The 27,198-nt window shown below is 33.8% G+C and overlaps 3 protein-coding genes across 5 annotated transcripts in view; 1 reads left to right on the top strand and 2 right to left on the bottom strand.

The window, feature by feature from the left end:
- Window positions 1-19,213, bottom strand: part of LOC123264653 — a 32,988-nt gene extending 13,775 nt beyond the window's left edge. The window contains exons 1-2 of the mRNA XM_044728062.1: window positions 19,195-19,213; window positions 18,726-18,799 (exon numbers count right to left, since the gene is read on the bottom strand). The gene's annotated coding sequence lies outside the window, so the exon portion shown is untranslated. The remainder of the gene's footprint in view (window positions 1-18,725; window positions 18,800-19,194) is intronic.
- The window catches only part of LOC123264624 (peroxisomal acyl-coenzyme A oxidase 3-like), a 51,066-nt gene extending 31,421 nt beyond the window's left edge, over window positions 1-19,645 (bottom strand). Inside the window, exon 1 of the mRNA XM_044728013.1 lies at window positions 19,269-19,645. The gene's annotated coding sequence lies outside the window, so the exon portion shown is untranslated. The remainder of the gene's footprint in view (window positions 1-19,268) is intronic.
- On the top strand, window positions 4,140-13,561 carry LOC123264620 (glutamate receptor 1). 3 transcript variants are annotated; one of them, XM_044727999.1, is made up of 7 exons: window positions 4,140-4,632; window positions 4,700-4,874; window positions 4,937-5,085; window positions 5,147-5,558; window positions 11,644-11,930; window positions 12,425-12,802; window positions 12,880-13,561. In XM_044727999.1, exons 1-7 carry the CDS (start codon window positions 4,586-4,588, stop codon window positions 13,541-13,543), a joined length of 2,112 nt encoding a protein of 703 aa, XP_044583934.1. In that variant the 5' UTR covers window positions 4,140-4,585; the 3' UTR covers window positions 13,544-13,561. The 3 variants fall into 3 exon arrangements, with proteins under 3 accessions (XP_044583934.1, XP_044583936.1, XP_044583937.1); XM_044728001.1 differs by lacking the exon at window positions 4,140-4,632 and having other exon boundaries at window positions 4,701-4,791; window positions 4,874-5,085; XM_044728002.1 differs by lacking the exons at window positions 4,140-4,632; window positions 4,700-4,874 and having other exon boundaries at window positions 4,929-5,085; window positions 5,170-5,558.
- Window positions 19,646-27,198: the final 7,553 nt, after the last annotated feature.

Below are 27,198 nucleotides of genomic sequence, written 5' to 3' on the forward strand. Positions count from 1 at the left end.
AGTTCTACCAAAAAAATTGATGTTACTAGTGAACTTCACGAAACTTCGAGCTTGGGCAGCACCATAATTAGCAAAATACCTGTAAGAAGTATTAAAACAGTATCGCAGAGACGGAAAGCTTTAAGTGAACGCGCTAATGATTTGATTGAAATCGGTAGTTTATCAACAGGTGAAACATATAAGAAGAAAGAAGAACTATTGGATAAACTTATAGAGGGATGGCGTCAAGGGCGTATCGGTAAAATCGTTTTTAAAGATGAGTTTGAACCAAGATGTTCGCGACAAAAATTGGATGAAACAGAAAAGGAACGACAGGAAAAACAATTAACATTACAAGAAATTGTAATGCCAAGTCCTGTACGAGTAAAAGGTAGACCAACAGGAATAAATAAAACAACGACAGGATTTTTTCCGAGGAAGAAAAAATAAATATCAGTAGTATTGATGATTCGTGAAAGATAAAAAAAAACAATAGTGCTTTTACACGGGAAGAACAAGGTGACACTGGATATCATCCCAGATTATACTGAGTGAAAAAAATTTCAGATAGTAGCTAGTATAATCTAGATTACAATGAGTATAATCCAGATATCACACAGTATAATCTGGATTTTTCTAGCTACTATCTGAAATTTTTTTTCACCACAGATATTGCTCAGTATCTTGTTTTTTCCGTGTATAAAGTTAAAAAACTTGTGAGTTAAAGCTTCAACTTGACTTCAAGGTTATTACTTAAGTACATTATTTTACTCAATTGTTTATAAAAAATGTTATAACTCACGTTAATTAATTGGATATGTTTTTTTTACTAATCATTAGAATTTAATACTCACGTCTTACCTGTGACTTTAAGGTCATACTTGTTTTTAGGGTAATTATCATATTATCTAATGTGACTCGATTATTAACTGCCATCATAAGACTTAATTATTTCATTGTTAATCTTTTATTAACATAATTATCTATTAACTTTATTGGACAAAGTTTCTTTTTATTTACCATTAAAGTTTATTACTCACCTTTCACCCGTCACTTTAAGGTTTTACTGGTTTCTAAGGGTAATCATTAAATTATGTTACACCTTAAGTGATTTGATTATTTATAACAATAGTACAGATTTGTCGCAATAGAATTCCTATATTGATTCACTTTGAAGAATTAAAAATAGGTTTTTTACTTACTAATTGAGTTTAATACTTACGTCTTACCCGTGACTTTAAAAATTTAATTGTATTTAGGTAATTAATTCATTACCTCGTGTGATTTGATAATTTATAACTATGGTACACTATATCTCTATTGTTAATCGTTTATTAATACATAAATATTTTAAATGAATTAAATAGAAATTTTTTTTTAATCACTATGTAAATCAGTACTCATATGTTATCCGTAACTTTAAGGATTTACTTGTTTTTAGTGTGATCATTTTTAATGACCTTACGTTATTTGATTATTTAGAATAATAGTACAAATTTGTCGCAGTGAAATTCTTATATTAACTCATGTTAAACAACCAGATATTGGTTTTTTTTATGAACTACTTGAGTTTAATATTCACATCTTACCTGTGACTTTAAGGATTTACTTCTTTTTAGAGTAACAATTAAATTATTTCATGCGACTTAATAGTCTGTATAATCAGAGTGCACTATTTTTACGTTGCTGATCTTTTATTAACGCATGTGCATTAAAGTTTGATTACGTTCAATTGTTTTTTATTTATTGTTTATAATTAACTCATGCCTGACCTGTGACTTCAAGAATTTACCTGTGTTGGAAGTAATTATTAAATTATCTCATATAACTCGATTACATATAACAATAGTTCACAATCGTCGCCGTAAAATTCATAGATTAATTTATTTAAAATAATTGGTAATAAGACTTTTTGTTAACCATTCGAATTAAATACTCATTCTCACGCGTGCCTTTGATCATTTACTTGTTTCTAGGGTAATTATTGAATTACCTTATGTAACTTGATTATTTATAACCATAGTACAATAGTCTTCCAATGTTAGTCTTTTAATAACACATATACGTTTTACTTTCATTGAATATAATCTTTTTTATATTAACCATTTGTATTGAATTAATTGAATACTCACCCTAACCCGTGTCTTTAATAATTTACTTGTTTCTCGGGCAATTATTGAATTACCTTATGTAACTTGATAAATTGTAACTATGGTACATCATTTCTCTATTGTTAAACTTTTATTAACACATGGATATTTTAATTTAATAAGATACAAAATTGATTTTATTAATCACTTAAATTCAATACTCACTTCTTATCCGCGACTTTAAGAATTCGCTTGTGTTCAGGGTGATAATTTAATTACCTTATGTGACAAAATAATCTATATCCCCAGTTTACAATTATTTTAGTGTTAATGTTTCATATTAACACATTGATATATATTCATTTATATAAATGGCAGATATTTTAGTTATTATTTGGATTTAATACTTACGTCTCAACCGTGAGTTTAAGAATTTTTTTTTATTTTGGAAAAATACTTCATCACCTCATATGACTCGATAATTTATAACTATGAAACGCTGTGTTTTTTATTCTGAATCTTTTATTTATTCATAAATAATTTTTTGAATGAATTTTTGTTGTCATGTACTCATAAATTTATTTATCTGTAACGCTCAAGATATGTATTCATTGTAGTAATGTTTTGAATTTTGCGCGAGATATTTTTTTGACGTGATTATTTGATTCAATGATCGCGATTTCTTATGTCTAAGGACAGTATACATCTATTGCATCACTGTTGTTATATTATGTATGCTAACTGGATAAATATAATTCTTTAGTAAATGCAATAAGATCCGAACAACCCATGGCTATAAAAATTTACTTATCAATACGGAAATTATTTAATTATTTACACTGTTATTACCAATCCTAACAACGGCAGGCATCTATATCATTGCTTTTGTTATATTTCGTCATGCTGATGAAATAAATATAATTTTATAATAATTGTTGTAAGATAAACTTATACAAGCAACCTGTGACTTTAAGGTTTAAGTTATCATTGCGGTAATTATTTATTTATTTGCAGTGTTTTAATTTTTTTTTAAGGACGGTATGTATCTATTCTATCGCTGTTGATATTTATATTTATGCAATTAAAAAAAAAAAAATTTTATAACAATTGTTATAAATATACTTGTACGAGTAACCCGTGACTATAAGGTTTTATTTATTATTGAGGCAAATATTTATTTAAATGATTTATATTTATTATTTAAAACGGTTGTATGGATCTATGTTGTCCCTGATGATATATTTATTTATGCAAATTAAATACATCTAATTTTATAACAATTGTTATAAGATATACTTGTACCGAGTAACCCGTGACTATAAGGTTTTATTTATTATTGAGGCAATTATTTATTTAAATGATTTATATTTATTATTTCAAACGGTTGTATGCATCTATGCTGTCCTTGTAGATATATATTTATTTATGCAAATTAAATACATCTAATTTTATAACAATTGTTATAAGATATACTTGTACCGAGTAACCCGTGACTATAAGGTTTTATTTATTATTGAGGCAATTATTTATTTAAATGATTTATATTTATTATTTCAAACGGTTGTACGCATCTATGCTATCCTTGTAGATATATATTTATTTATGCAAATTAAATACATCTAATTTTATAACAATTGTTATAAGATATACTTGTCCGAGTAACCCGTGACTATAAGGTTTTATTTATCATTGTGGTAGTTATTTAATTATTTACAGTGTTATAATTATTTTTAACGACGGTATGTATTCATTTCGTCGCTGTTATTATTTTCATTCATTTAATTAAATTAATTCAATGTTATAATTAAATATTTCGGTGAAATTTATGGATTACCCGTGACTGTAACCATTGAATTTATTTCATCATAGGACTGCATTATTTATTGTAATGCCTGCATATTAATTTACATAATTATTCATAAATTTATTCAAGTTTTGATATTTTTTTATTATGGTAGTGTTTATTTATACGATAATTTTATCTAAATCGAATCTTTGTACGATTCCTTCAATTTTTGAATTCCCGCGAATAATTTATTTTTAATGGTATTATACATAAGTCGGTTAAAGTTTGTGGCCTTTATTTTTATAAGTAACCTAAAAAGCTTACGACATCCTTTTCATTTCCTAGCGTTTAGATTAAGAACAATCTTCGTCATGTTAATCAATTTATAACTATTAATTAATCTATTATTTTAGTGATATCAAATCTTTTTGTCTTATAGTCACAGGTGAGGTTGATGAAAAACCGTCATTTTTTTAAGTTTTTTCCCGTGACTTTAACCACCCGTGGACGGTGTTTTTAGTCACTCCGATTTTAATGAATCGTTCTCTATGCAGCGTAATGAAAGTTCCTAAATCGAGTTCATGAATCGTGTTATTTAATAGGAATTGAATAATGAAAAACACAGTTGCTACCGCAAACTTAACCTAATCAGAAGTATTACTTAGTTTCCTTCTGGTAAAAAAGGTTCATAAGTGCGATTTTTGAGAAATTTAAGTGTGTTTACGGAATAATGTTGAGTCTTTTAATAATTATTCAGTTGATTACTGCTAATAATTGGTAAGCAGTCAATAAAATACTATTTTTATTAATCTATATTTAATAAATATTTGACTTATTAAATCAGTTTAAAACTTCAAAAATGGCACGAACAAACAAAAGAGCCATTGAGAGATGTAATTAATCTCGTGATCAAAGAAATGTCTGTAAAAAGCAAATGTATGGTTTATATGTTCGATTCTTATTACCAAAATTTGATTCATCGCGACGAGAATGGAAATTTAACATTAACATATTACAGTGTAAACACGAAACTTGATGATTATTGGTGACGAATGCTTTCATAACACATTAATCAATGCAGGTTTTTGTACGTGAAAATGAAGAATTTTCTCCGCCTCAGTTGACTATTCAAGCCATTTTAAGAAACAGCAAAAATTCTGGTTGTAATAGTTATGTTATTTTAATTACTAATGGATTACAAACGATGGATCTCTTACAATACGCAGAAAGGTTTTTGCTTCTTTATCATCTATTTTTAAGTAAATTTTGATAAAAATTAAAAACATTGCAGAGAACGATTGTTAAATATTCAAGGATTTTTTTTAATGATCCATGATTCAAGACTTTTCTACTCTAATATGAAATACTTGTGGAACAGGATAATCAATGTTATTTTTATCAGGCGACATAGCTTGATAAGATCACAATCTGGTAAAAATATAAATTATGACTGGTTTAATCTCGAAACAATGCAATATCCTATTCCTGGTCAATACTTTCTTAGAACTTATTACGTTGACACGTGGTATAAAGGACGATTTCGTTACGGAAAGAATCATTTTGCAAATAAAGTACTAGATTTATCAAAAAAAAAATTAAGAGTCGCTATTTTTGAGCATATTCCGGCTGTTACAACAAATTCAAGAATGTTTTATAAAAACTATGAGAAACATAATAATAAATCTGTAGGAATAGAATTTGAGGTAAATATTTTATTATAGATCCGTATTGATATTATCTTTAATTTTATCTTATTATTTGAATACATTAGCAAGCATCATTATTTCTTAATAAATCAAGAAAAATTTCGTAATATAAAGAGCTTTTCTGCTCCATTCGAGACAGTGAAATTCTCCAAAATGATTTTCTTGATTCAAATTTTTTTTCTCTTGAATCAAGTTAATTTTTGTTATCAGTATGGGTTTTCTTGTATATTTTCATCTAAAAATATGCTCTCGCTACCGATTTTTATTTAACTTAACATGACGGTGAATGAAGCAGCAAAAATATGAATATTGTCCAATCTAAATAGAGGGCGCTAGCATATTGAGAGATGGACAAGTGTTTTATTAACTCCGTAGTTTTACTTTTTTTTTCAATATTCAGTGGCTAGCTACTTCTTTCAATTAATGGTTTTCATTAGCTATTTTATTTTTTGTGCCTATTGTGATAATTAGTTTGGTGGAGTGAACTCTAATTCGAGCAAATTTGGCAATTTAAGTAGACGCCACGTGTTTTTGGTTACCGTGAACTATATCAATAGTATAGAGGTTCTTCGAGCGATTGTAGCGCGTGTCGTTGTACAGTATCTGCATTGTTACCGGCGGACAGCTAGAAGATGCCTAAACCCAAGTACGCTCTTTGTTACCTAGAGATAGCGAAATCAGCTGAGTGTGTCAAGTCAAAATTGAAATGTAAATTTATGTAAATAAATGAAAATTACTCTGAAAACTCTAGAGGAAACCGTGGATGCTCTCAAGCAAGATAGCAAAGGAATTCGAGATGACCTAAAGGAATATGAATCGTTGGCTGGTGATGTCAAAAAGAATGTTGAGGACATTCGTAAAGTGTCAAAGAAGGTCTCAAAATATGATTCTCGTCTAGTTGAAGTAGAGAAAAAAGTGGCTGAGGCTGCTGTCCCGGTTGGTGCTTCCCTGGCGGATTCGTGGTCACGATAAAATGATCGTGAAACGACGGTGAATGTACCGTGAATTCACAGTGTCGACAAATGATCGTCGAATGACCGTCACTTGACTATCGAACGGTCATCGTTTGACAGTGAACGACGAGTATCATTGTGAAAGTTTTTCACTGTTACTTTATGATTTTTATTCTGTATAGTTATTATACTTCACTCTTCGAAAAACCAAATTTTTACTTGACTTCTCCGATTTTTTATCTGAGTAAAAATCGTAGTTCATCGATCGATCGTCTGTCATTTAACAGTCATTCGAAAACATATAAATTGTCAAAGAACCGTAACTCGGTGGTGGATGCACAGTAGTCTGTGAGTGAAACGACCGTGAAACGAGCGTATAATGTCGGTAAGTCAGGAACAAGTGTTGTATTTTTTTCATAGTCTTAAATGAAAAACCATAATAATTTTCGTTTATGAAAAATATAATATTGTTTTTTTTTTTTTTTTTTAATCGGGAGATATTTTATTCAACAATTAATTAATTAATAAATTATAATTTATTTTCAACTTAACTTTAAATATTTTCTGCACGTCTAATATTTTCACCGTAATTCCAAAATTCGAATCCATTATTGAAGATTTGAGTTTTTTTTTTTTTTTAGAGACGAAAACTTTAATTTCAAAATTACGGAAAAATTGTTTGCTATCAAAAAAAATTATTATGCGATATTTTTTTTTAACAATTAAATTTTTAACAATTTCTTTTTCAGATCTTTTTTTATACAGTTAATAATTTCACCGTAATTTCGAAATCAAGATTTTCGTAATCATCAAAAATTTGAATCATTTATTACGATTATTATTTTGAAGTCATGGAAAAAATATAAATTTATTTAAGCTATTTTTATTTGTACAATGAAAAAAAAAATGACTTGGTTTTGACACTTTATGAGGTGACTGATTTAATCGTTTCGAACAGTGTCTCAGATAACTGAACTGGTAAAGTCTCGGGCGCGCAACTAGATGATTCGGGTTCGAGCCCCGGTCTAGAATGTCCGAAATATTTTTTTTTATTTTATTGTCCGTGACAGTAGCGTAAAATTATCGTATTTCGACAGTATATTGAGCGTACAGTGTCGGTCATAACGTCGTAGATTCACTTGCGTATGCACCGTATATATTCGATAAATTTATAGTAGACATCGTTCACAACGGTATCCGATGCTGACTGACAAACCGCTCGGTAAGAACGAACTTTACACGGTGAAACAACCGTGAAACAACCGTCAATCGACCGTGCTTTCACCGTGTCGCCGAAACCGCCAGGGTTCAGTTGATCCGGATCTTAGCCTGCGTGTTGCTTGTCTTAGTGTTGCAAATCAACTTGTCATTACTGGCGTTCCTGAAACGGAAGATACGGTGGATCCTAAGAAGCTTGCATCGGATTTTGTTCCAGCGTTAGCTAATGTTCTAGATATTCCGTTAACGCAGTTTGAGATTATTCGAGCACAGCTCATGGGCAAAAAGAAGGCAAATCCGCAGTTGAACTCGGGAAGAATTCGTTCACGAGCGATCGTTGTTGAGCTCACTTCAGCAAGTAAGTGCAAGCAAGCTATTGAAGCAAAGAAGAAGGTCCCTAACCTAATGGCAAATAATATTGTTGCTTCGCTGCCAACCAATAAAGTTAGTGTCAACAGATGTACCCCAGTTGAGTTGCGAAAGTTATGTGATGAAGTTCGAAAGAAGTTTGCACAGGTTGATGGCAAGTACATCTGGATCATGGATGAAGCTGTTTATCTCAGGAAAGATGCGACTTCCAGGCCAATAAGGATTTTGCCTTCAACCAGCCTTGATAGCATTAAACTATAATATCTTTCAGATATTAATTTATCGCCTGGATGTTCTCAGCCGGTGCCAGAGCATCCAAGATCTCCTCAACGGTCAGTAAATAGGAAATCGGCTTCTTCAGAGCTTTCAGCGGTCTCTACTATAAATGTCTGCTGTTTAAATGCCCAGTCATTAGCCTCAGCTACTCATATTGACGAGTTTCGAAATTTTTTCTGCCATAATAACTATGATGTGATTGCTGTGACTGAGTCATGGCTAAATAACATGATCATAGATTCTCAGGTTAGCTTGCCAGGTCATTCAGTGCTTCGAGTTGATCGTCGTGGCCGTGTCGGTGGTGGAGTTGCGCTCTACATACGCAATGGGCTTTCTTCATGAATTCTCGCCACTTCAATGTCATTGCCTTCTGATTGCGTCCCATAATTTCTCTTCGCTGAAGTTTGGAGCTCTTTGCATCCAAAGATTCTGATTGTTGTAGTCTATAGACCCCCTAGAGCTGGTTTTTTAGAATTATTTCAAGATGAGCTTTCTGCTCATGTAAAGAAATATAAATTTGTCTGCGTTATAGGAGATTTAAATACTAATATTTTAGTTCAAACACCGGAGTCAATTAGCCTTCAGGAGTTTCTAGCCCTGCAAGGATTAGTGGTGGTTCCTATGGAGCCTGCGCATCATACCAGGACATCAGATACATGGATTGACATCTGCGCAGTCAGTGATCTTTCAATGCTAGCTGCATGAAGGCAATCACAGCAGCCTTTTCTATCAGGACATGACCTTATTTATATTTCAATTAATTATGAAGCCATGTGCTGCAAGCAGAAGATAATTAGATTATATAATTATTTATAGATCTCTCAAACACATTACTTCTGATGCTGTAAAGGATTTCATCTCATCTTATGACGTATCTGTTTTCGAAAATGAGCAGGATGTTGATTTGAAGCTTACTAACTTCAACTCACTGTTTAATAATCTGCTCGATGCAGTCGCACTGAAAAAAGTAACAACTTTCAAGCGGTCTCCAGTACCTTGGATGTCAGCGGATCTTCGTGCCTTAAAAAAAGGAAAGAGATGTCTGTTATCGAGCAGCCAAGCGTCATAACTCATCTTGTTTATTCGTTAGATATATAGATCTTCGCCGCAAGTTCAAACGTGAGTTATTAGCGGCAAAAGATGCGTACCTGGAATCTAAGTTTGCGGCTTCAGGTGGTACGAAGGCGTTTTGGAAAGAATTTGACAATATGGGACTTACTAGGAAGGGATTGCAATTGCAGCATGAACCTGTACTAAATTCGATGGAGCTTAACAATTACTTCGCATCAGTGTCTGGTGGTGAGCCTTTGCCAAGTTTTGAAGAGTTTTCAGCTGATACGCAGTTCATAAGTGGTGAAGATCAGTTGTGTTTTTGTGAAGTAGATTCGCTAAGTGTCAAAGATGCGGTGAAGCGTATTTCGACTCGTGCGAGAGGCGTTGATGGAATATCGATGCAAGAATATAAAGCTATGCTTGAAGTGCTTCTGCCGCTTATAGTAGCGTTATTTAATACGTCAATTAGTAAAAGTGTCTTTCCCTCGCTATGGAAATGCTCACTAGTGAAACCACTACCGAAAGTGAAGCATCCATCAACTGCGTCAGATTATCGCCCTATAGCTCTGCTTTGCGCATTATCTAAAGTATTAGAAAGGACTATTCATGATCAAATTGTAAAATATTTGTTAAATCGTAATTTGCTAGATCGTAGGCAGACAGGTTTTAGAGAAGGCATGGGGACTCAAACTGTTGCACTTAGGTTCGCGAATGATATAAGAATGGGAATTGATAACGGTGAGATTACTATTGCGGTTTACTTTGACATTACAAAAGCTTTTGATAGTGTAAATCACTTATTACTGATTTTAAAACTTATAAAGCTTAGCTTTTCGTATGATGCAATTAGATGGATCTATTCGTATCTCTGTGGCCGAATGCAGTCGGTAATTACTGGGGGTTGCAAGTCAGATTGGGTGAATATTAACTCTGGAGTTCCTCAGGGCAGCGTTTTGGGTCCTCTGCTCTTCTCAATATTCATCAATGATCTTCCTGAATGCCTTTTAAGCTGTAAATACTTACTATATGCGGATGACTTAGTAATATACTTGCGATGTAAAGTTGATGATATTATTGACGGTATCGAACGTCTAAATATAGTGTGTGTTAAATAAGCTTAACCTTAATTTGTCAAAAACGAAATCAATGGTCTTTGGCAGTACGATAAATGTATGTAGAGTTAACAATCTGAATTTGGATGATTTAAGTCTATACTTGAGTGGTGAATTAATAGAGTACGTTGGATCGTTTAAATACTTGGGAGTAGTTTTCGATAGCACGCTTTCGTGGCACTCTCATGTAGCAAACATGCGAAAGCGTGCTGCGGGGGCTTTATATTGAATACGCATGAATGATTCTCATCTTAGTGTTACGCTGAAGCGTAGGCTAGTCACTGCATTGGTACTGTCTATCTATGATTATTGTGCGTGTATTCTGACGAATCTGTCAGTAGAACTTGAAAGATCGTTACAAGTATCACTTAATAATTGTGTGAGATATATACTTCGGATCAGGCGCTGAGAACATATATCACAACATCGGAGGCGGCTTGGGTAGCTTACGGTTCAGAACCGTAGGATTCTGTTGATAGCTTGTGAGTTTTATAAAGCATTGTGTCTCATGCGGCCGGGGTTGTTTGGTGATCAGCTTGATCTTAGGCCAAATATTGCTTCGCGGCGTGATGTAGGAAAGACAAATACTCTTAAAGTACCATTTGCTAGAACCACTACATATCAGCGATCATTTGTTGTAGCAGGTTGTAATTTTTGGAATTCGCTGCCATTTGAGATAACTTCTTTATCTACTCTTGGCGAATTTAAAGAAAAATGTACTTTATATCTATTAAATCAAGAGTCGAGTAGACTAGATGAGGAGATGGGATATGATGATAACATGTATGAGCGATGATTAATGTCTGTAAATGCTGTGTTTTGTAAATTTATAAATTATATTAAAATAGCTAAAAACCGTGTGATAAATGTAAAAGAAATATGGTCCCAAGGAGTTAACTCCAGGATCTAGATAAATAAATAAATAAATAAATAGCGACAAGTTTCGAACTTTAAAGTTTCATTTTTAAAAGGTCGTACTGGCATTTTTTATTAAGTTTTACCGTATCCAATGTATTACGAAAAAATTTTTAAATATTTGTAGAATCCAATTTCTGTAAATAGTTTATAATGATTTTGTAAAATAAATTTTTCTCATTGTAGATTATGAAAATTATTGCTAATAAAATGAACTTCAAACCAATTTTTTTCCGTCCGGAAAATATAAAAATTGCAAAATGGAGGACTTCGAACAACAATGGAAGTTATGACGGACTTTTTGGAGAAGCAGTTGAAGCAAAAGCAACTTTTTTTTTAGGAGATCTTCATTATACTCTTCGCCATTACCAAATTCTTGATTTATCTTCTCCGTATAATACTGAATGTCTTACTTTTCTTACACCAGAATCATTCACAGATAATTCTTGGAAACTGTTAATTAATCCGTTTACGTATGAATTTTTATGTAAATGTAACACTGTAAACCAGCAAAAAATAAATTCGTACGATATATTTACTTATAACTGTTTCTGTTTTACTAGTTTTATTTAAAGCTGAACAGAATTGAGCTGCTTCGTCACAATCTAAAATGTTGTAAAACAGTAACAGTTATATAACATAATATATCTTCAAATATCTTGCATGCAAACTATACGTCTGTGTCAAAAAATTTTTTGCGCAAGCCTTCTGCATTCACCATACACATTATTTTCGGTAGTATATATGTATGTAGCAATTCATTTGAAATATATCTTTATATTTCTTCAGTTATAGATTATTAAATACTTTTGCAAGTCTTACAGAAAAGCTTTTAATTCAAAGCTTTCACGAGTTTCTGAAACTAAATTCAGGGTTAAATAAAAAAGCAGACTACTCAAATGCTAACAAGATATATGCATGATTTAGGCTAGTCTCTCTTGAAATTGATATAGATACTATTTTTTAGGTTATATACTTGGACGACTATCATTTTCATACTTTTATTAGTTGCTTCTATTTTTCGAGGTTTCACTATATTTTATCAGAAACAAATTTTATCACATGAAAAGAGCAACGAACCTTCAAGTTTAAAGATAATATCGATGATTGAAGTACAAGAAATAAATGAAATATATACCAAAAAAATATATGGTTTATCGCCATTCACTGGAATGCAAAATTGTTTACTCTATACATATAGCATGCTTCTACAAGTTTCCTTGCCACGACTTCCTGAAGTTTGGGCCCTTAGAGTATTTATTGGTTGGTGGTGGCTTTACACAATTCTGATAACTGTTACTTATAGGGCTAGCTTAACTGCTACTCTTGCAAACCCTATCGCCAAGTAATAGTTTTTTTTTTTACTTTTCTTGATAATGATTTAAAGAAATTTTTTTCACTCACTGGATATTATTTTGATAGAATCACTATAAACACAATAGCAGATTTGGCAAAAAGTTCATTACCTGTTGGAGGATGGGATGAAAATTATAAAGACGTATTTAGTTCTGAATCAGATGCATTGTTAAATAAAATTGGAAAAAACTTTGAATTAGTAAATGATGAAGATGAAGCAATTTCAAGAGTAGCAAAAGGAGCATTTGCATATTACGACAATATTTATGTTTTGAAAGAAGCAAGAGCAAAACGACAACTTTTAGAATCTATGCAAAAAAATGAAGCTCTTAAAAACAATAAAAACTTAATTGCAGATAGAGATTTACACATTATGGAAGAGTGTATCATTCATATGCCAATATCCATTGGAATGATAAAAAATTCTCCCCTCAAACCACAAGTCGATCGCATAATTAACAGAATAGTTGAATCTGGGTTAGTAAATAAATGGCTCAGTGATGTAATGGAGTGGTCACAAATAGTTGAAATTAAATCTGAATCCAATGGACCGAAAGCTTTAATAGATATTCGTAAACTTTACGGTATATTTGTGGCATTAATCATAGGATATTTTCTAAGCTTTATCACAATGATTGCAGAAAATTTATATTGGAGATTTGTAACTGCAAAAGATCCAAAATATGATAAATACCGTATGGATATTTTTTATAGTTATAAGATGAAATAAACAAAAATACAAAGTATTCAATCAATAAATTGTTCTTCATATATATTCAATAAAATTGTGTAATGTTCATAAATAAAATATTTACTATTTATTTATTTATTTATTTATTTATTTATCAAAATTTTAGACCCTGAAGCCTTAGCTCCCTAAGGGCCTTAAATATAAATTAATACATAATAATAATAAAAGTTATTGACAGTAATGGAAATGATAATAATAAAGTAAAAATAAATAACGTTGTCTCAAAGCAAAGTCCATCAAAGTAATTAATTTAACATTTAATGACTCTAGATCATAAAACAAAAGAGATGAAAAAATATAAATTTAAATATAAATGTTTTGCCGCCAAGGCAAAAGAGAGTTGGTCACCCCGACTCTCATAACTATACCTGTTTTGCCGCCAAGGCAAAAGAGAGTTGGTCACCCCGACTCTCATAACTATACCAAAAGCTTAACCAGACTCGAGACTCAACAAGAGTCATTTCTATGACTGTTCTCCGCGAACATGTCCAATAACACGTTTTGTAATGGCTGCTGCACCTGCGCACCATGAGCTAGCGGGAAGAAGCCCGGCCGGCACGAAGCACGAGGCGCGAGACGCCATGTGCGAAGTTCAGTTGTGTTTGGGACCTGTAACCGACACAATATACCCGCTAGCCTCGCTAACACTTAATTTCATTTTATTCTGTGCTTTTCATTGTGAACAATTACATAGTAATACATCCATTCTGATATTAAAGTAACTCATCTAGTTAATTAAAGTCGTATTTTTTATCGTGAAAATAATATAAATTCATCGTAATTAAATTTAAACACTTTTGATAGTTGTGACGCAGTACTTTGATGTGGCGTCGCGGCTATTGTTTTAACTTACACGCCGGGTAATAAGACGCGTAATTTCATCACCTTTAAATATTAATTTAACTTCAAATTCTTTAGTAATGAATAATAATTAATTAGATTTCGAATAAATTTAACTTCATAATACGCAATTTAACTTATATTAAAAATAGTTATAATCACGAAATAATTCAAATTGACTAAGTAAAATCTATTTCATCTCAATTTAACTAATCAATTTATTGTCTCAAATCATAAATACGTTCGATCCTCTCGGATCAATTGAATCGATCTTTTCAGATCAAACGCACATTGATCCTCTCGGATCAAAATCCTCAGATCCTCTCGGATCATTATTAACAGGTACCGGTTGACCTCAACAACCTAATAGCGGCTGAGATCCTTTCTCACCCTTATTGTACACCTAGTGCAATTGTTTCACTTACATACACACACTTATTCATATCATACACGACTGTATCTATCTTCGAGGAGTTTTTCTCTAGTAATTGCTAGAGTTTTCTCCCATTGGGGAATAAATTATTATAATTATTCACCCCAACACCGAGTGTTTTATTTTAAATTAAGAATTCCTGATCCTGGTTCCTGAATAGTTCAAGAAGAATAAATAATTACGGAAATTCTCCATCTTGGAGAGTTTGCGACAAAACAATAAATAATTAGTAATTTGAACAGTTATGTAATGACGATTATATAACATCTTTATCGACAAAAAACTTGTAACACTTTGATCGAAATTCATTGTAATCAGTAATCGTCACAATCTCCTCCGGTAACTGGTTCCACACCCTGACTGCCGTGACAATAAATGAGTTGTCGAATGTTGCGGTTCGAGCAGATGGCAAGCTCAACACATCAGTTTGCCTGACAGAGCGTACTCGAACCGAAGTCAACAGACTGAAGTCTTGCAGCAGTATTCTGTTATGATGGAATCTCAGCATTTTAAAAACAGTGCAAGCCATCAGGAACTCACGCCGACTAGATAAAGTTAGTCAACCGAGTAGCCTTCTACTTGGAGTAACGTGATCATATCTCGCCAGTCTGCAGATGAACCTGATGCAGGCATTGAATTTTATCTGCAGCTTTTTCAGTAGAGTGCCTGACATATCAGTATAGGCCAATGTACAATAGTCGAAAATCGGCAAAATTAACGTTGAAACTAATCTTTTTCGCATAGGAAGATTAAATAAGTCATTATTCATTTTTACTCTCGCGAGGCAATACATTGAACGGTTACTCATTGCACATTGCAATAACTTGATCATGCCACGAGAGAGTATGATCTAAAATGATACCCAAGTATTTAACAGAGACCGAGTAATCGGTAACTACATCACCAGTCACAATCTTCCTAGCAGAAACACAAGCCTGATCTTTTACTATGTGTAACTTCTATTCCTCTATTCTACAAAAATGACATTTAATAGACGTAGATTGAATTAGAATAATTTGACCCTTCGGCACGGGCATTATGCGCATTTTACTCACTTTAGTTTTACAGAACTTATAATTTTTTATTTTCCACTATAAAAATTAATGATTTTTAAAAAATCGAGAAGTTATTGATTTCACCCTAGTTTTCGAAAATCGAGTTTTCATCAGATCTCCACGTTTTAAGGTCCTGGGAAGCAGTTCTGACTATTCTAACGAGAATATGTGTGTTTTTAACGAGGGGGGGGGGGGATTCTTTTAAAGACACCGACATATGATGTTATCGGTAGTGTGGGATTTCCACTCTCTAAGCCCCTCCTCTCTTAGTTCCCCGAACAATTAGCATTACTTCAATCCAGCCCGTGTTTCGTCTCACGACGCCTGCTCCTGATTACTGGTCCCTTTCTGCGGTTTTTTCTTTTAAAAGGTGTTGCGCAGAGGCTGCAACAGCTGACCAGTTACTTTCATGTTTTAGCATGTTGGTCACCAGGCTCGCGGGGGAGAGCCTGGTGTCTACAATTTCTTCGGTTGAGTCTGTAATTTCTCTACCGATCACACTCGAAGAACGTGTGTTCGACGTCGTCTGTTTTATCCGAGCAGTATTTGCACGTGGTGCAGTCCCATCCTGAAGAGGTTGTCGTCGAACTGGCTATTGCCCGTCGAAAACTGAGTCAGGAAAAAGTCCGTTTCTCCGTGATTTCGAGTGAGCCAGACCCTGATGTTCGGTATCAGGCGTGCCGTCCATCTGCCTGTGTCGCCCCTTGTCCATTGTTCCTGCCACGACGACGGTATAAAAGGGGCTCCTTTTCCTTTATCCAATAAAACCAGTATCTGTCGCTTCCAGCTCGTAAGAAACGTGCCAGTTGCAAGGCATGCACTGTATGTGATTAACAACAGGTCCGGAAATGCCTGGACTATAATCTTAATCACTGACGTAGGAATGCCGTCAGGACCTGGTGCCTTCCCTGGTTTTAAGGACCTGACTGCATCTTGCAGCTCTTCAAACGAGAAAGGTGTGGCTCCACTGCTAGTATAACGCCGTTTCTCTTGTGGCTGGCGCTTGGGGAACAGTTCCGATACAATGATGTTTATTTCGTCTGAATATTTAGGTGCCTCGGGTGCAGCTTTTCCCAGTTTTTTTAAGACAATCTGATATACTTTTCCCCAGACATCTTGGTTTACGTCATTGCAGAGTTCCTTCAACAGTATCGTTTTGCTTTTCTTGATGGTGCGGTTTAGTTCTTTTCTGGCCTCTTTATACTCGTTAAAGCATGTGGTTTGCTCTGAAGTGCGCTTGCGGCCCTAGTTGCTCGCCGTCTAAGTTGCAAACACTTTTTCCGGAGAGCTGCGATTTCCAGTGACCACCAATATACCGGTCTATGCGTGCCTCAGCGTTTTTCGTATGGCATTGAACCATCGCAGGAAGTGGTGATGGCCTTCATCGTTTGCTGCACTAACTTTTCCGTTTCGCTGCTAGTTTTGGGAAACGGGCGGAGTTTAAGAGTTTCCCAGCTCTTCGAGATGGATGCTCTCAAGGCTTCTAGGTCGACTTACTGGCATTCCATCTTTCCTTTTCGAATTTTTCCTACAGTGCTAAAGTGATAGGAGCTTTGATAAAGAACTCGATGTGTGTGTGCGTGTGTGTGTGTCAAGAAAATTTCATCTTGTACTAAAATAACTTTGGTCTTCCTTAAAATTTTCTTAACGTAAGATATTCTTTTTCTTTTTGTAAATGTAAATTAATTTTATCTTTAGAATATTCCTTTAGTATTATTTCGATTTTTACTTGTATACCGTTCTTGGTTTTTATAAGGCTGGGTAGATGGTAGCTGTCGCATTCCGCGAGTGCACCACCGTCTTGTGTTTTTTTATACTGCCCTTGTTTTTTATTCAACGCTTTTTTGGACCCCAGCACGTCCTCTTTTCACTCCTGTATTTTCACTACATAATCAACCTTATTTTTCGCACATTTATATACTCAACTCTTTATTATTATCACTACGGCTGTGGGCCGACTTGTGCTTTCTGTACTGTATTTACCTTATTCCTCACCCCTTTCTATCGGTTGTTGGAATAGTGGCGATGGGGAAACCACAGAGAAAACCCATGCCAGTACAGTTCGGCTACCGGAGCGACCCCCGACGGTTGGTGTTGGAACTATTCGAACAACCGTCGGGGCTCGAACCCTCGCCTCACGGCATGATGTGCGAGCGAACTAACGGGATAATGACTTAACCCGCTCGGCCATCATGCCGCTATATTCCTTTAGTATGTATATATTGTTGTTTACTCAATTTATATTTCACACATAATATTATAGAGCCGTAACTTCGTATTTAATAATTTATAATTAATAATTGATAGAATATAAGAATATAGTAATTAATCTTGTATACATAAGATTTGCATTACTTGAAGTTCATATAAAGATTAGAATCTAGCTTTTCAACAGGTAGCGAATCGATCTTGAAAAAGCGAGGACCACGGTTTGTTTCTAGAATGTCTGAATTTTTTTTTACTTTTATCGAAATAATTATTTATAATATATATGTATATATACATATCCTAAGGCCATTTTTCATGTATAATATTTTTAACCCAGGATTCTTTTACAGTTAGCTCGCGTATTCCGCTATTTTGTGATACGTCATAACAACTTAAATTATTTTAAGCATAGCACATACGTATTTCTAAGTTTTTTTGTTATTTTCATTAATTATTATTTGCTTTTTTATACTTAGTTTAGAATGACCGGCTATTTATTAATTTTAAAATTATCCTATAATCGTTATATTTCAATAAAATTTAATGAAAAATAATTAAAACTATTAACGCTTAAAAAAAATAATAAATAAATAAATGATAAAAATAAAAAAAAAATTACACTTACAAAGAGTTACAGAATGATAATCCTCAAATATGTCTTTTATAGTTTTATAAAAACACAAGGGCACGTCAATTAAACTAGAAAGGTAAAAAAAATTTTTAGTTAGTATTATATTTATGAATGAGTTTCTCTTAAAAATTTGTAAAGATAAATACAAAGTTAAAGTAAAAAATTTAGGTTTAGTGTTCAAGCTGAAATATTTAATAGCTATGAATGAATTTTTTTATAAATATAATCACTATAAATGTAGATTAAATGAATAATTAAAAACTTTCAAACATAAAATATAAATTTTACACTTGGAGAAATACTAACAAACTACTTTAATTAAAAAATACTAATGACAGTACGATACTTATAAAATTTTTTTAATTTAGATCCCATAAATATTTAGTCCTGGTTAGGTATATTCTATAAAAACAACAATATAAACACGATTAAACTATATGCTTAAAAATATTTAGTCTCTTACCCAATTTTATTTATTATTATTTATAAGTATACCTCAATATTTTTCTATTAAATTGAAAAATGAATTGTTCTTACTGATTCATGTATGTGCGATGACTGAGCAACTAGCAACAAGTTAATTTATAAGTAAAAGTTATGATGAACAAGTAAAGTTGATCCAACAAGAGAGTAAACTTCAATGACAAATTTTAAAGTGGGGTTAAGGAAATTACATATTAAAGTACAGTATTAAAGAGAACAACTCTCTGACTGGAATAACTTTATGACTTTATACAATAATCTGTAATAATTTTATAATATGAATAAACTAACTTCGTCTTCGTTCGATTATTTTTGTTGATGTCATCTGCTATAGCAGAAATCAAAGTCTTTTATTTACTTATCTACGTATAAATGCTTAAAAATGGACTTTAGCATTTTGTCGTGATTGTATATGATATAAATTACATTATCAAAAAGTCATATATTGAAATATACGAATAAATGATCATATTTTTTTATTGTTTCAAAGCTAGTGATCACAATTAATATCCTTAAATAATGATATTTTAATTTTTATTGAGTTCTGTCTTATCATAAGTGATTAATTATGGGTCGACAAAAAATTGTTTAGATTTACGGAGGCTTAATGGGTTCTAAATAGATATAAAATAATTTTTATCATTTTCCCTTTCGATTGTTAGAACTACTACATTGGCCTAATTAGATTTATGAAAAGTTTTCTTATGAAACATTACTTATTTCATAAAGATGACACCCAGTATAAAATTAAACTAGGTTATTTTGTGAAATAGCTCTTCCTAAACATCAAACGCGTTGAATTTGACATATTTTTTATCTTTAAATTTTTAGCTTCCCGCTACTAAAATTAACCCTTCAGCACTCTCGCTATGAGATTTTCTCTCACGCTCATCAATAACTCAAATTTTCTTTCAAATTTCAAATGGAATGACTATGTGATTTTTTTTCTATCTGTCAAAAAATTAATACTATTTCAGATTGCAATATTATTATTTTAATTGTTCAATACTATAAAAAAATTAAATAAATTTTATTAACTCTGTAAGATATTTTCTCATCGCAATAGTAAAGTAGGGGGGTCAGAATTTAAAAAATCGGGTCTGATCGGTACAGTTCGGAGGTTCCCATAAGAGTGCACTTGTGTTTGGGTGTATTATTATTAAATATTATTTTTAAATAAGTCAATTTTTTTTTTGTTTTAAAAAATTTATCTTATTTGAGATTTTTTAAATTAAAGGGGCTATAAGCATATGTGTGCGCTCTTCCACAAAAGGCGTGAGAGTTTTTCTTATCGCGCGAGTAATGATAGTAAATCGTTTTGCGAGAGTGCTGAAGGGTTAAACATTTTTTTTATTTTAGCTTTTGAAGCTATTCTGATCATTTGTTGAGTGATACCTGAAAAGTTTTAGAAAACTATTTTTAAAATTCTGCATACGCTAATAGAAAAACTGCTCTTAGTGAGTCATGAGATATTTTATTATGGTTACCCTGGCGGTTTCGGCGACACGGTGAAAGCACGGTCGAATGACGGTTGTTTCACGGTCGTTTCACCGGATAAAGTTCGTTCTTACCGAGCGATCTGTCAGCCAGCATCGGATACCGTTGTGAACGATGTCTACTATGAATTTATTGAATATTTACGGTGCATACGCAAGTAAATCTACGACGTTATGACCGACACTGTACGCTCAATATACTGTCGAAATACGGTGATTTTACGCTACTATCACGGACAATAAAATAAAAAAAAATATTTCGGACAGTCTAGACCGAGACTCGAACCCGATTCATCTGGTCGTGCGCCCAAGACTCTACTAGCTAGGCTATCTAAGACACACACACAGTCTCGATCCGTCCGCGGTAAGAGAAGTATCGTGCTCACACACTGTGTTGCTTTTAAATATCAAGTCTGGGACGCAATCATTTGGTTTGCTGACCTTTATTTAGGTGAATTTTCGCCTGTTTGTTAATTTGTGAATATTATTTTTTCCCGTAACACTCGTTTTTTCGCATAATTAGTGTTCCTGGTTCTCAACCACATGTCTAACCCCACCGCGGGGAAAACTGCGCAAAGCGGTAGTGCTAAAGACGCCACAGTGTCAAATACAATTTATAATAATGATTTACTGTCTAACAAAATTTTTAACAAAAATATTAGTGCAGGTTTAATTGCTAGAGATATTTTACTCGGTAATAAAAATAAAAATATTCAACAAACAACAAAGCCTAACCTTAAAATCTCAAGAAGCCGATCCTCATCCGAGTCAAGCCAAAACTCAAGAGATGGCGCTACTGACGTCAACTGAACAATTTGTCACACCACGAAAGCCCGCGAAAGTGCGCAAAACTTCAAAATATCCAAATGTGAGCACTAGTAACCAATTTATGGTTCTTTCAGACAGTGAACAATCTGAGACTGATACTAACAATAAATTAAAAAGTAGTAATAATAAAAAGAATAAATTTAATAACAACGGGATAAACAAATCAAATATCGAGAATCCTGAAACTATCAATAATAAAACAACTTCTAAAACAAATAAGATTAAACCTTCTCCAATCTACGTTCAACTACCAGGTATCAAACACACTATTAAGTTCCTAAGCTCCGGAGGAATCCCAGCTACCGACTTCATAGTCCGGAAATTTGACGATACGTTCACAAAAATATTTCCAAACAACATGGAAACTTACGATCTAATTATTGCCTTACTTAAAAGTAAGACAACTAAATACTTCACATACACTCCTCGCCACCTTAAGGTTAAAACTGTGGTCTTTAAAAGAGTAAAAGGAGGATACGACGAAAAAGATGTCAAATCTGCACTTGATAGCCTCCAATTATCTGTCACAATTACTAAGGTTAGTAAATTAACTTTTGACAAAACTAAACCGAATTTATTTCATTTTTTAGTATCAGCAACAGCCTCTAGCTTGCTGGCACCCCTCACAAGACAAAAAACACTATTGTCACAACCTATTAAGTGGGAGAGGCTCAGAAAGCCTACCATATTCATGTGCAATAGATACCAGCAAACTGGTCACTCCAGCGCTAACTGTCAACTGCCTCCAGTCTGCGTCAAATGAGCAGGCGATCATGAGTCCAAAGATTGCACCATCACATCACCAATGGATAAATCCTCTCTTAAGTGCATCAATTGAGGGGAAACTGGTCATCCAGCGAACTACAGAGGATGCCCAGCACTAAAACTAATTACCAAAGTTAAACTTAATAATAAAAAAATTAATAAAGCGAAAAAGAAAAAGCTAGTCAACACAATCAATTACTATGTTACACCGGGATACTCGTTCGCGAATGTTATGAAACCTGATGGAGCTAGACACTTTCCTCCTCTGCCAAGGACGAAACCAAGACCGGCAGGACTGTCTTTCGGTCACAACATCCTCGACAGTCCTCCTGAGCCAACAACGAGCAATGCCTCGAATAATATCTTCAGGATGGAAGAATTACTCATATTATTCAAAAATGATATTACAAAAGAATTCAGGAAAATAAATGATAGAATTTCAGCAAATACTACCCGAATCGACCAAATAATGGCCGCTCTCTTCTCCGATGACGAATAATGGAGCAAGCACCGTACAAAAAAATTAAAATTGCCGCTATAAATGTCAATTCAATTGTTACTACCAAACGTAGATACGATCTGCAAACCTTCATTGATCAAAACAAAATTGACATATGCCTTATATCCGAAACAAAATTAAATGCCAAGCATAAAGTCCAACTGTCCAATCACCAGTTGGTCAGAACAGACAGACCCAACTCAACCAAAGGTGGTGGGACTGCTATAGCCATCCACAGCAAGCTAAAATTCACGACAATTCATTTTCCTAATTCTTTAAATAACAAAGTCATAGAGTTCACAGCAATAAAAATAAAAAACAAATTTAATAATAATCAGCATCTACGCGACACAAAGTAATGGCCAAAAATTCATTCATGAGCTGGCAAAATTGATGAAAGACTTTAAGCTTGACCCCAGCAACAACTACTACCTGATAGCGGGCGATTTCAACGCAGAGCACTATGTGGGGCGATGTAACATCAAATGACAGAGGTGACAAACTGATAGATTGGCTGGAAGCCAATTACGTTGAGTACAAAGCGACACTCCTCTCTCCTAAAGGACCAACCTTCCCTAAGGCCAAATCCTACCTGGATCACTGCATCATCGACATGAGAATTGATATCGAAAACCTTGATAATGGAAAACTTCCAATTTACCATATGATAGCGACCACTGGGCAATCACTCTGACCATCTCTACTGACAACTGTGCTCCTGGATTACTTGAATAACAAGATACTCATCTCAAAGCCCGCAATTTCAAGAAAGCTAACTGGGAAAAATTCAGGAAGCACCTGCTAAACAACTACGATCAAGACATCAAAAGCCTAAGTGAACATAACCTGTCTATAGATGAAATTGACAACCATATTGAACAACTGGATAGCATCATAACAAACTCAATCAAAGCTACAATTCCACTCACCAAGAAAAAAGAAGACTATTTCCTGAAATGCAATAATAAATCCATTAAACGCCTACATGCATACAAATCATATCTCATCAGACGACAATTTGACAATATTCCCATCAGTAATCAGGAAAAATCCAGAATCAAGTTCACCATCAAAAGAATAAATAAACTTATTCATAAGGAATTTAAAAATACAGTCACTGCTTATTGGGAGGCTCAAATCAAGAGCATTAACTACAAGAATCCGCAGGAATTTTTTCCCAAAATTAACCGTATACTCAGGCCGAAGAAAGACATCAGCATCAACACATTAAAAATTCCAATGGACAATAGTTCTCTCAGCAATCATTGCTCCAATAAGTTTCCCGATCTAGTCAACAACAACGAAATCATAGCTACGGATCCTGATACAAAGTTGCATATCATAGGTAAACACCTTGAAAGTATAAACGCTCCAAGATACACCAATTTTGGTACCATCACCAAATTAAGTGTCGACACGGTAGCTACCGACATCAAGAAGATAAAAGACAATATGAGAACTACAAATCGGTCATTCGTGGATTTCTCAACTAGCAACCCAGCTCACTACCCGGTAACAAAAGATAATGAGCCAAAATTCTTGTTCAGTTACATAGAAGTCTTGTTAATTCTAAAGAAGCTTAAAAATAAAACATCTGCTGGGTTTAGATAACATTCCCACTATTGTGCTTAAAAATCTACCTGAATTAATCATTAAACATTATACCATCATATTCAACAATGCGATTAATTTAGCGTACTATCCTCAAAGATGGATAGTACAAAGTTGGCCGCAAAGTTATCGACCAATTAGTCTCACCATGAGTGTCAGCAAAGTCTTTGAAAGACTAGTCAAAAAACAACTGGACATTATTATCAGCGACAAAAAGATCATACCAAATAATCAATTTGGATTTAGAAACAAGCATGCAACAACTCATGCGATGAACAAGTTCGCTTCTGATATTAATAAGAGTCTTCATAATAACATGGTAGTCGGAGCTGCTTTACTTGACTTAGAGAAGGCCTTCGACTCCGTCTAGATCGATGGACTAATTTTTGTACTAGAAAAAAATAACTTCCCGCGTGGTCTCATCTTCCTTTTGATAGATATGCTGACTGGTAACTATTTTTACACTTGGGATGGCCTATCTCTTTCGGATGACAAATTTTCCATACTAGAAGGACTCCAGCAAGGCAGAGTACTGTCTCCCATCCTCTTCAATATTTTCGACAGCTTTACCAATGACGCCGCAAAGTTAGAAGAGAATGGGGTTCATTCTATTTCATTCGCTGATGACAGAGTCATCTACATAGCTGACCCCAATGTAGACATCATCACAGCCAAACTGCAAGATCGAGTTAATAAAATCAATGACCATTATTTGAGATGGAATTTGAAGATCAGTGGGCTGAAAAGTGAAATAATCTTCTTCAGACGTCCCTGTAAACAAATAAAAGTGTCGCAATATAACAGGATAAAGGCGGCCAAGATCACAATAACTGATCATCTGGGTCAAAAAACTGATATACCAGTTAAAAAAATTGTAAAATACCTGGGCGTTACCTTTGACCATCTACTGCACATGACAAACCATCATAAAGCACAACTTGAAAAAGCCAAGAAGGCAATAAAAATTAACTCCAGAATATTTTATAACAGAAACCTGTCTTCCAAAGCAAAACTCATTTGCTATCAGTTATTGATCTGCCCATTGATCACCTACGCTGCACCTATACTCTGGAACATGAATCACACGGTCATGGAAAAGTACAGGAGATTGGAGAGATCAGCTATACGTTCCATTGTTGGCATGTATCGTAAACCTGAGACAGACTATCGGGAAATATTAAGTAATAAGAAGATTTATAAAGAAGCTAACATCACTAGAATAGACTGTTTCTACCTCAAATTAAGCAGGAACTACTACGCTAACTATAGAAGCATTGACAATCCCTCAATGGATGACTTAATCTGCCCGATGATAACATCTGTCTTAATGCTTGTACATCTGGCTACGTCACTCCAGAGATGTTCACTTTCTGTGATCACAGAGGCCTACTACAAGATGGAAATAACCTTCCAATCATCTACCACGCGAGAAGACATTGCTTCAATAAAAAGCTAACAACCGAACTTTTTGAAGACTCAAATAGGATGTTCTCGACATCACTGCCAAAAGTGGACCTCTGCGACACACACCGTCTTAATAAAAATTACTGGTGGCTCCAGACAGATGCGGCATACTTAGATGAGATCAGGAGAAGAACAATTTGGGACAATTAAATCGGACTACAACTCAAGATGACCCCCAGGGGCTTTTTTTATATATAACGCCAGTGCGCCGAACAGTCGGCAAACCTGTAAATATGTACATAAATAGCTTAGTTTAATTTATTACTCTCCCATTATCCATACCTCTTCCCCGTCCTACTCCCTATCCCACACCTTCTCCTTAAAGATTTAGATTCTTTTATAATCACAACTTTTTACATCTCCTTATAAATTATTTGGCTTAATTAAGAATGTTAAAATTATCTATGTTTCTGACACTAAATAGTGCAATCTCCAATATGTCTCTTAGCGAGATCTATTTACTATAGCTAGCTAAGATAAAATAATATTATTATTATAATTATGTTACAGTTTTTTTTATTGTATTTTTTATTCTGTGTTATCATTTATGTAACTTTTGTTTGTGGAAAAATAAAAATAAACTTTTCATAAAAAAAAAAAAAAAAAAAAAAAAGCTATCTAAGACACTACACGAAACGTTTGATTCAGTCACATCATAAGGTGTCAAAACCAAGTCATTTTTTTTCATTGCATAGATAAAAATAGCTTAAATAAAGTTATATTTTTTCCATGACTTCAAAATAATAATCGTAATAAATGATTCAAATTTTTGAGAGGCTGGCAATGGCCTGGTTGGCTCGGTGCTCGCTTTTCGAAAGAGTGGGACCCGGGTTCGATTCCAGCACGCACCAATATTTTTCAGTGATTATAATTAAAAATATGTGTGTTACGTTACGTTGCCAGCCTCTGGAAGTGGCAGAGATATCCGGGCGGTACACGTCTGACTTGGGCGATCACACATTTAAGCAACAACTTGAATGGGTGACCACTTTAGTCAGCGTTGGCTACCCTGATAGCCAAGTTGGCCGCAACTTTCTGTCAATCTACTGCCGCAACTTGTCACCAACTTGGCGGCAACTCTTGGAAAGTAACTCGGTTGGTGTCAACTTGTTCACCAAGTTGTCGGCAAAAGTTGCTCTGAAACTTTTTCACACCAAGTTGACGATAAGTTTCTCAAGAAATTTGGCGACATATTGCAGCAGTAGATTGGTCTCTTTTTTCTCAGAAACTTGTAGCCAACTTGGCGCCAACAGTTACAAATTCGGAAGTTGACCGCAAGTTGTCGCTAAGTTGGTGGCAACTATCTGACACCAACTTGGTT

This window comes from Cotesia glomerata, linkage group LG5 (genome assembly GCF_020080835.1).
Source record: "Cotesia glomerata isolate CgM1 linkage group LG5, MPM_Cglom_v2.3, whole genome shotgun sequence".
Classification (NCBI taxonomy): domain Eukaryota; kingdom Metazoa; phylum Arthropoda; class Insecta; order Hymenoptera; family Braconidae; genus Cotesia; species Cotesia glomerata.